Here is a 9,066-nt window from a genome sequence, read left to right on the forward strand (position 1 = left end):
GAGTGGGCTGCAGCAAGGGAGACAGGAGCGATCTGCCCTCACTTGACGGCAGCTGGCCGGGTTTCCTGAGAGGTCTAAACCTGTGGCTGTGACGGGCGGGCCCACCCTCAGAGACGGGGCCAGGGGCTTGTAGGCAGGTCAGAGGAGACACTGGGCAGTGGGAGGCTGCAGGGGTTCCAAGTCTTGGACCAGCTGCTCAACCTAGGACCCCAAAATCCCCAGCACTTGCCCCCAGCCCCCTGGCCAGAGATGCAAATAGCAGCCTCACTCTCCTGGCCCCTGGATGAACCTGCCCTCGGGGTGGGCTTTGCCCATGCAAAGCAGGGGGAGGCACGTGTGGGTATGGGCATGGGTGTGTGTCAGGGTCCCACCCCTGACACGATAGGTTTCTGCTACCGGGAGTGGAAAGTGGGTTTTGCAGGTGGAGGGTCAGGGGACCTGTCCTGTTCTGCTATCCCCCAGCACCGGGACATTACCCCACCTTCTCCAACCCACAGGCCCAGCCTTGGTGAGGCTTTGCTGGTGGGTAGGGGTGGAAAGTTTTCTCTGCAGTTAATTAGCCCCATGGGAGGTGGGGGGCAGGCACGCATTAGTGGGGCCTCAGCTCCAGACCTGTACCCTGGTGAGTGGCATGGGCTATGGGGGCCTCCCTAGGCAGTGAGCTGGTGTCAGTGTGACAGGGTGGGGGCTCCCTCCCTCCCTTTGTTGGGGGGTGGGAGGGGGCTCACCAGTGGGGATGGAGCATCTGGAGGGTGATCGTAGGCTGGCAGCCCCCTGGCTCTGTTGATTCCTCCCATACCTTCTAGCCCCAGGCTGGCCACTTCCGAAGCCCCGGATGCCATGGAGGAGTGGGACGTGCCCCAGATGAAGAAAGAAGTGGAAAGCCTCAAATACCAGCTGGCCTTCAAGAGGGAGACGTCATCCAAGACTATCCCTGAGTGAGTGCCCAGGACCCCATGGAGCCCCGGCCACACCCCACCCAAGGCCAGCCACCAGCGTTTCCCTGCTCTGTGCTCATTTGTATGAGCCAAGACCACACACACACACACACACACACTGCCATCAGGCAGCACTTCTGAGGGAGGGCAGGTGCCCTCGTGCTCACCCTACCCTCCCCACCCACAGGCTCCTCAAGTGGATTGAGGACAGGGTCCCCAAGGACCCCTTCCTGAACCCCGACCTGATGAAGAACAACCCGTGGGTGGAGAAAGGCAAGTGTGCCATCCTGTGAGGCCCCCACACCCGACTCATGCCTCCCTGTGAAGAGAACGACTCTGTAAGAGTGTGACTTTTATAAAGAGTTTTCAAGGATGTACATGCTTTTGTACATTTTCTAGGAGAGAGCGAGCAACACCCAGGCACCCAGTGTGTATCTGGGGACGTCTGGTGTGGCTCCAGGGTGTCCGGTGTGGATCCAGGGTGTCTGGCACAACCCCAGAGTGTCCGGCATGGACAGGGGGGTCTGGCACGGCCCCCACGGTGTCCAGCATAGATCCCGGGGACGTCAAGTGTGGGTCAGAGTATCTAGCACAGCCCAAGGTGGCAGCATGGATCCTGGGGGCTTGGTGTGGCCCAGGCTACAGCAGGTCCCTGATGTACAGGCTGCGCCGCACGGCGTTGGAGACGCCCTCCTTGAAGCGGAACCAGACGTCGCTCTTGCCCACCGCGGTGCCCATGCGCTGCTCGGCCATGTCAGTCTCAGGGGCTGTGTGCTCTGCAGGGCCCAGACAGTCATTCCTCCACCCGGCCCTGACCCCAGTCCCTCAACCGCACCCCCCTCCCCACACACCTGTGCTCGGGGCTGCCGCTCTCTTGACAACCACACGACCGAAGAAGTCCCTCTCGGGCTAAAGGAGATACAGGCCGGTCAGGTTCACGGGGGCTGACCCACAACGGACAGTCCCCTACCTGGGGGGAGGGCCCAGAGGCCATCTCCCAGGGAGGAGGGGTCTCGTGGCACCTCTGGGCAATGGCCCCCTACCCTCACCCCAGGGCAGACCCTCTCTGCAAGTGTTCCCTCCACCCTTCACCACCCTCACAGTCGCCTGCTCCCTGCCAAGGTCAGGTCCAGGGTGGGAGGTGCCAGCATCCTGCCCAGATGAGAAACTGAAGCCAGGTGGAACCATCACGCTGAACAGCAGGGGACTGGACCTCCAGGACTTAGAACCATAGCACTCCAAGGTCGCCCACCCAGGCCCACGTGGCCCCACCCTCTGGCCACCTAGCCCCGCGGCCCCCAATTAGGGTTAGGGTTACCACACCTGCTCCTCCAGGGCAGCTCTCTTCAGGATGCACTCCAGCCGCTGCTCGTGGCTGCATGGGGCAGATGGCTGCGCTCCTTTCTCCCCAGTGCCCCCCAGGGGACCCCCGTCCACCTACAGGAAGTCACATACAGTGAGAGCTGACTAGGCAGGATCATACCAGGGACGGTGTCCACTCTGAGGGCCCTGCTCTGCTCAGAGCCTGGGGTGGGCTCACCTGGGGGCCGACCCTAGCCCGGGCCAAGGCCTCCACCCGCCGCATCTTCTCCACTTCAATCTCACGGGCAATGAGCTGCTTGGCCTGGTAGGTGAGGGGCTTGCGGGTGGGCAGCTCGGGAAAGCGGCAGACATCCTCCACGTTCCTGCTCTCGGGGTGAGCAGGGCAGGGCAGGACACCAGGGCACTCAGTCAGTAGAGACGGGGCAGGAGCTACTCACTAGCACCGACCCCAACTGCCGGAATGCAACAATGCAGGACGGGGTCCAGCCCTGTCCCTGCTGCACCCAGCTCTGTGGCAGCAGAGGTGTTATCCACTCTGAGCCTCTGTTTCCCCAGCTGTATGTGGGCTTGAAGAGGGCTGCAAGGGAGGAACTGACACAACGTGGCATGGCCTGGATTCAGGCCTGGGGCTGGGTGCTTGGGAACCAGCACCATTACTGCCTCAAGGATCTGCATTTGGATATCACTGCTGCCGGTCCTCCATCCCCACGACCCTCTCAGGACAGAGAAACGGGGCCCTGGGGAGCTCAAGGGCCCTCTGGGGGTAGCTCCTGGGAGCACTGAGAGGCTCTGCAGTAAACCTCAGGTCCCAGGGCTGTGCCCACCCCCCAGTCACATCTGGGCAAGGAATGAGCTAGAACTGACTCTCCCACCCTCCAATGGGGAAACAGACTCACACCTCCAAAGCCATGCATTTAGACTCGCGCCGAGTAATCACCATGGCACTTGGAGCCCAGTCCCCCAGCCTCCTGCCCCCAGGCACCCCCACCCCAGGTGCTGCACAGACTCACGGCTCCAGCCTGTAGACATACTGCCCATCGGGCGTGCGCTCCTGGCAGTAGGTGAGGCTATAGGCGAGCATGATGCCCACGAGGCTGGCCAACTGCTGTTTCTCTCGGGCGCTGTACAGCTGTGTGCTCACCTGTGGGATGGTGGGCAGCAGGCAGGGGTGCTAAGCGTGGCCAGGGGCCTGCCCCCACCAGGAGCCACAGCCCTTCCAGGCAAGGGACTCACGGGGCGCAGCTTGGGTGCGAGGATGTCCAGGAGCAGGCAGAGGGTGTCCAGGATGAGCGCCTGCGGTGCAGCCCGGCTGCGGGTGGCTGGCGTGATGCCCGATACCAGCGTCTGGATCAGGTTGTGTGTCCGGCTCATCCGATTCTGGGCCTGGGGTGGAGGGCGGACGAGAACCAAGTCACCCAGAGCCCCGGTGTTAGACCCTGGGTATGGGCAGGGCGTGGGGCGCACCTCCTGCTGGCTGCTGGGAAAGGTGATCCTCGGCACGTGGCTGGAGGCAAAGAGCAGGTGGAACGCCGGGGGCAGGAAGGGCAGGTAGCGCAGCAGCTGGAAGCTCTGGCCGTGGTGGGCGGCCCGGCTCAGCAGGTCGTCGAAGGCCAGCCAGTCAAGTGCTATGCACACGGCTGCCAAGCTGGAGTCCCGCAGCCTCAGCCGCAAGAAGTTGTCAAATAGGCCCTGTGGGCAGGTGAACAGGCCAGTTCCCTGAGCCCCTCCAGCCTCACACCCGCCCCAGCCCACAGCACAAGCACCACCCAGTGGGACCCTTCCCCTCCCACCTGCCTGCAAGGCCCAGGGTCTCAGGCACAGCTGCAAACACCAGCAAGTAGCCACAGGGCCCTGGGGACGGGGGTGGCCAGGAAGGCCCACCCTGCCACCCCAACTCTAGTTTGACCAAGACCCTGAGACATGTGAGAAAGAAGCCCCCAACCCTCCCTAAAAGAAGTTCTGTTCACCAGAATCAAGGACACAGAGCCCCCACTCTTGCTCCATGTGGGAATCCCTCCCCTCCAGCCACCACGCTGCCCTCCACACAGTGGATTTCCAGATTTGCAAGGATCTCCAGCTGCTAATCCAAAGCTGCTTAGCCAGGGAGGCAACTTACACCAGGCTTCCCAGGGGATGGGGGGCATCCACCACCTGCTCTCCACCCCACGTGCACCCACGTCCCTGTTCCCACAGCTCACATCCAGAATCCAGCCCCTCCTGGCTACTGCCGGGGCCCTTCAGATAGTTCCCCAAGAGCAGCCAGAGTGACCCCATCATACGACCCCACGCTGGCCATCCCGCTCCTGCCAGGGTCAGTCCTTCCTCCCAGCCTGTCCCTGCTCCCACCCCTTCTCAGAAACCTCCCGATGCCCCGTGTCCACTCCCCGCCCTCCCGCCCGCCTGTTTCTTCTCGGGCTCAGCACCATCTGAAGCGTGTCCCACTCACTGTCTGGGGATGAGAAACACCGCCAGATGCTGGCCTCCTGCCCCTCAGCCCCCCACAAAGGTTTGAGGTAGAGCATGGTTACCTGGACCACCTTTTCGTGCTCACCCGCAGAAGCGGCCACGTGCAAGATGTGGTAGAACCGCTGAGAGGCCGCGGTCAGGGGCACCTTGGTAGCGAGGGGCCCTGAACCCACATGCCCATCACCGAGCAGGAGCATGTGGGTGGGCAGGGTCGGGTCCTGACCCACGCGGTGCCTGCAGAGAGGGCCCTGAGGCTGGAGTGGAGCCCCCGCCCCATCACCCTGGACCCAGCCCTGCCCACCCTATCCCTCCCGGCGGCACCAGCTTGTGTACGTCTACGATACCCTGAGGTCCCCGAGAAGGGACAGTGAGGGAGGCCGAGGCAGAGCCAAGCAGCCCCCAGGGCCGTGCAGCCTCACACCCCGTCAGCAAAGGCAGAGCTGGCTGGCATCCCAGGGCTAGGGTACTGTGGACGTCCAGACGGGGGCTGGCCTACCTACCTCCGGGCCTGGGGCAGCTGGAAGACCTCCTGCCACACGGAGAAGAGCCCCTTGCGCTGGTCCTTGAGGCCAATGCGTGTGGTCTGCACAGCCTGAACGCTCAGCTCCCGCTGGCCCCTCCCATGCAGGAACTGGACATGGGGTGGGGGGTGGGGCGGTGAGTGTGGCTGACCCCCACCCATGTAGGAACTAGACATGGCGGTGGTGCGGGGATGGGGGAGTGCTGGCTGCTGGCTGCTGGCTGCCCCTGCCCCACCCCCGCCACGGCCACCTGCCCACCTGTAGGGCATTGATGCAGGCGCGGATGTCATTGTCTGTCTTCTCGCAGAGGGCCGCCAGTGCGCCAGGGTCAGCCCGCATGCCCCGCAGCAGGGAGATCTGCAGGGAAGTGAGAGGGTGAATGTCCCCCCGACCCCCACCCTAAAGCCACCTCCTCCCTAGAAACAGGGGTCAGCTCCTGTCCTATGGGGAGCAAAGGCCGAAAATCCCTGAGGAAGGACCTCGGTCGCTGCTTGGAACCACCCACCACCAGAGACCAAACTGTCCCAGCACCTCCACCCCATATCCTGGGACCAGCTGGGAGGCCGGGGGGCCTGACAGCAGAGGGTGGGCAGCCCTCACGGACCTCCTGGAGCCGCTGTGTGAGCCTGGAGGGCAGCGTGGGCGGGAAGTGGAGCAGGAGTGCCTGCTGCTTCAGCTGCCGAAGGGAGGGCACGAACCTGTGGGATGAGCGGTTTGCACAGCGAGCCCACCTGGCCAGGGCCGCCAGGGTGCGTGCCACAGCCCAGCAGGCATGGGGCACGCCCACCCAGCAGAGACCCCGCCCCACCCCGCCCCACTCACTGGTCATTGCAGATGCAGATGATGGGCCTCATCAGGATCCCCCCTTCCGCCCGGCGCCGCCGCCCCCCACCCGTGGGCACAGCGGGGCCCCCTGGCTCTGCCTCCTGTGGGCCCTGGTGGTCCAAGACGCTCAGGAGAACACTGATGGCGGCCTGGGGGGACATGCAGACGGCAGTGAGTCACAGCCCCCACTGCCTGCCCACCCGGCCGCAGCACACCCAGGAGGCCCACCGTGGGGGCCCCGTCGATCTCATCGATAACCAGGCAGTTGGGTCTCCCACCAGTGCCCAACACCGACTCCATCTGCGTGGCTGCCTCGATGCGCGTTCGGAAGGCCTCAGGGCTGCGGTCATCACTGGAACGAAGAGGCCAGGGAGGGGCTGTCAGGGCAGCCATGGCCTCAGCCAGGGCAGCAGCCAGTATCCCCAGCAGGACAATTTCCCAGGGCAGAGCCACCACGTGTACAACTCACGGATACTACACAAGGCCACCCCATGACACTGCAGCCAAATCCCAGTGAGCCCTGAGGATGGACAATTCCACAGCCCACCACCCCCAGGCTTTCAGGGTTGTATCCCAGGCTCGACCAGATACATCAGGACAAAAGGAGACCTGGCCCTCCCCCAACTCACCTCGCGTTCATTTCCACCACAGAGTACCCAGCATGCCGCGCAATCACGTGGGCCAGGGTGGTCTTGCCCAGCCCTGGGGGCCCACACAGCAGCGCCACCTGCAGTCGAGGCAGGAGAAAACGTGCTGTAACCCACACCACCTCACGGACTCTGGGAGACCCTGGCCCAACCGCCAGAGACTAAAAATCCTATCGCATGAAGCTCGGTGCTAAGAGATGTTCTCCTGCCCTGTCCCAATCACCAAAGGAGAATAAGCCCCTGCCTGCTGGTCGTGCAGAGCGAGGATAAAGCCTTGCCTGAAGTGAGTGATGTTTGTATCTGACAAAAACACAGCTATTACTGATATGACTAACACCCAGAACCCACCCACAGTCCAGCGTAATCACTGTGGGGAGGTGCAAGGTCCTGCAAGGAGTGCTAGTCTTACCTAAGTCATTAGAATAAAGGACTCAAATCCCAGCTCACGTTGCCAACACTCCTCACCTAGACCCTGACGTCACCCCACCTACACCGTCGGGGGCAGTAAATGTGCCTCATGGCCCCCAGAGGCTGCAAAGGTGCCAGCCACCCAGAGAACAGGCCACAGCCAGGTGGGCTCACCTTCTGCCGGGGCCGCCCGCTTGGATCCAGCTCAGCCTCCAGCATCTCCTCTAGCACCTGTCCGTGGCTTTTCCACTTGCTGGAGGCTGTGGCCTCCTTGCCACCACGGCCCAGTTCCACACGGGGTCTGGGCTTCCGGGTGGGCTGCTCTCGGCCAAACACCACCAAGTCCCACAGCTTCAGCCACTTGAGGAGGCAGCGGTTGGTGAACTGCAAGAAGAGAGGCCCGGCCTGGGGGGGGCGGCCACCAGCACCAAGGACTCCTAGTGCCTGCCCGTCACGTCACCCTACTGTCATGAGCCCAAAGACACACACAGTGATGCTGAGGCTAAATGACAAGTGATGACCAGTGAAAGGCTCTGTACTGGCCTCGGTTTCCCCACCTACAATTCAACGAGGCTGGTCAAATCCCGTCTCCAAATCCTGACACCTCTGTGGGCTGGCAAAATGAAGACCTGCTAGGCCCTAAGTACTTTTTTCTCGGCAACAAAGAAGCCAGTCACACTTCATTTAAGCAAAAACAGGACCTCACATCGTCACTGAGCAGCTCCGTATAGCGTTGGGGTGCGAACTCATCCACCCAGAGGCAATGCTGGGAAGCATCTTGGCTGTCAGCCGGCTCCTCCTCAGAGGCCCCCAAGGGCTGGGGCCCCTCCTCCACCTCCTCTGACCTAAGACTGGAGAGCATTGTGCCCTGAGCCACTCGGCCTTAACCCCATGCAGGGATCACACCCCCCAGAATACATGCTGGTGGTCAGCAGTCCAAGGACCGGTGAGGACCTCAGAGGTGGAGGGGCCCAATGTGTCACCTGCACAGTGTGTCCGAGAGCCGCTGGGCCTCTTCCAGCAGTCGCTGCCGCCGCTGTGCAGACAATGGGGTTGGAATCAGGATGCCTCAGCCAGCCAGTCACCCCAGAGCTACCTCTGCCTTCCCAGCGAACCCCGCAGACCCTACCTCGCTGTCGATCTTCTCCTTCAGGGCGGCAAAGGACACGCCCAGCAGGTCCAGCTGGCCACGGCGACGCCACCGGATGTCAAGGAGAGGGCTCTGCAAGGAAGGGAGAGCATCAGTCACCCCCCTCTAGGTTATGGGATTTCTACAGCCGCCCTCCCAACAGTGCTCAGGGACCTAGGTGGCATTCCATAGCATCAACAGGCCACAAGGAGCCCCTTCTCACCAGGGACCCCAAGGGATCATTGGAATGGCAGCAGATCTAAGGTGGAGGAGAGAAAAGGAGAAAAGAAACAAAAATGAGAAGAAAAGAGGAGAGAAAGAGGAGGAAAGTGAAGGAGAAAGACGGCTCTCCCAAGTGGAAGACTAGAGACCAGATGGACCTCTAGGGAGGCTCCCAGGGTCAGGGTGGGGTATGTGATGTCCAGGCCCCCGCTCGTGTCTGCACAGCACCCACCTGGACCCCAGTGCCCACTGGGTCAGCCCGAAGCACCAGAAAGGCCCGGTCGCCGCCAGTGGAGGTCACATTGATGTAGTCCTCCAAGACAGGGGGCCGCCTCAGGACAGGATTGCGGGTGGCTGGCGAGGCCTTAGCGAGACCCACATCAGCCCCGGTGTCCAAGGGCCTGGGAAGGGACCATGACCATCTTGGGGATTCTTGGGGAAGGGACTTGGATCCACTGCTGGCTACCCAGCCCTCCCACAGGCCCCCAATCCCCAGCCCTCAAGACCTTGTCGAAGAAACCGGATCCTCCCAATATATTGAGATACCTGTACCCCAAGCTACACACCCCTTGCCCCATAGTTCAGCC

General features: G+C 62.5%; 2 protein-coding genes across 2 annotated transcripts in view; one reads left to right on the forward strand and one right to left on the reverse strand.

Moving 5' to 3' along the window:
* The first annotated feature begins 813 nt into the window (after window positions 1-813).
* On the forward strand, window positions 814-1,263 carry GNG13 (G protein subunit gamma 13). Its single transcript, XM_007453598.1, has 2 exons — window positions 814-938; window positions 1,126-1,263. The coding sequence occupies exons 1-2, from the start codon at window positions 841-843 to the stop codon at window positions 1,229-1,231; spliced, it is 204 nt and encodes a 67-aa protein (XP_007453660.1). The 5' UTR covers window positions 814-840; the 3' UTR covers window positions 1,232-1,263.
* A 314-nt stretch (window positions 1,264-1,577) lies between these two features.
* CHTF18 (chromosome transmission fidelity factor 18) overlaps window positions 1,578-9,066 on the reverse strand; it is an 8,383-nt gene continuing 894 nt past the window's right edge. The window contains exons 4-23 of the mRNA XM_007453599.1: window positions 9,046-9,066; window positions 8,712-8,880; window positions 8,258-8,350; window positions 8,112-8,164; window positions 7,835-7,979; window positions 7,303-7,512; window positions 6,703-6,800; window positions 6,302-6,425; window positions 6,071-6,222; window positions 5,853-5,946; window positions 5,507-5,605; window positions 5,228-5,358; window positions 4,790-4,961; window positions 3,726-3,950; window positions 3,495-3,644; window positions 3,272-3,402; window positions 2,479-2,623; window positions 2,262-2,375; window positions 1,788-1,847; window positions 1,578-1,712 (exon numbers count right to left, since the gene is read on the reverse strand). The exon at window positions 9,046-9,066 is cut by the window's right edge and continues 5 nt beyond it. Coding sequence (XP_007453661.1) covers window positions 1,578-1,712; window positions 1,788-1,847; window positions 2,262-2,375; window positions 2,479-2,623; window positions 3,272-3,402; window positions 3,495-3,644; window positions 3,726-3,950; window positions 4,790-4,961; window positions 5,228-5,358; window positions 5,507-5,605; window positions 5,853-5,946; window positions 6,071-6,222; window positions 6,302-6,425; window positions 6,703-6,800; window positions 7,303-7,512; window positions 7,835-7,979; window positions 8,112-8,164; window positions 8,258-8,350; window positions 8,712-8,880; window positions 9,046-9,066 — 2,521 coding nt within the window. The remainder of the gene's footprint in view (window positions 1,713-1,787; window positions 1,848-2,261; window positions 2,376-2,478; window positions 2,624-3,271; window positions 3,403-3,494; window positions 3,645-3,725; window positions 3,951-4,789; window positions 4,962-5,227; window positions 5,359-5,506; window positions 5,606-5,852; window positions 5,947-6,070; window positions 6,223-6,301; window positions 6,426-6,702; window positions 6,801-7,302; window positions 7,513-7,834; window positions 7,980-8,111; window positions 8,165-8,257; window positions 8,351-8,711; window positions 8,881-9,045) is intronic.

The sequence above is a fragment of the Lipotes vexillifer genome, unplaced genomic scaffold, assembly GCF_000442215.2.
Source record: "Lipotes vexillifer unplaced genomic scaffold, Lipotes_vexillifer_v1.1 scaffold914, whole genome shotgun sequence".
Taxonomy (NCBI): Eukaryota; Metazoa; Chordata; class Mammalia; order Artiodactyla; family Lipotidae; genus Lipotes; species Lipotes vexillifer.

Excerpts from the sequence above, each read along its gene's own strand:
- GNG13 (XM_007453598.1), top strand. The coding sequence starts at position 841 with ATGGAGGAGTGGGACGTGCCCCAGATGAAGAAAGAAGTGGAAAGCCTC. Across the intron at positions 939-1,125 it reads TCATCCAAGACTATCCCTGA|GCTCCTCAAGTGGATTGAGG; the intron begins GTGAGTGCCCAG and ends CCCCACCCACAG.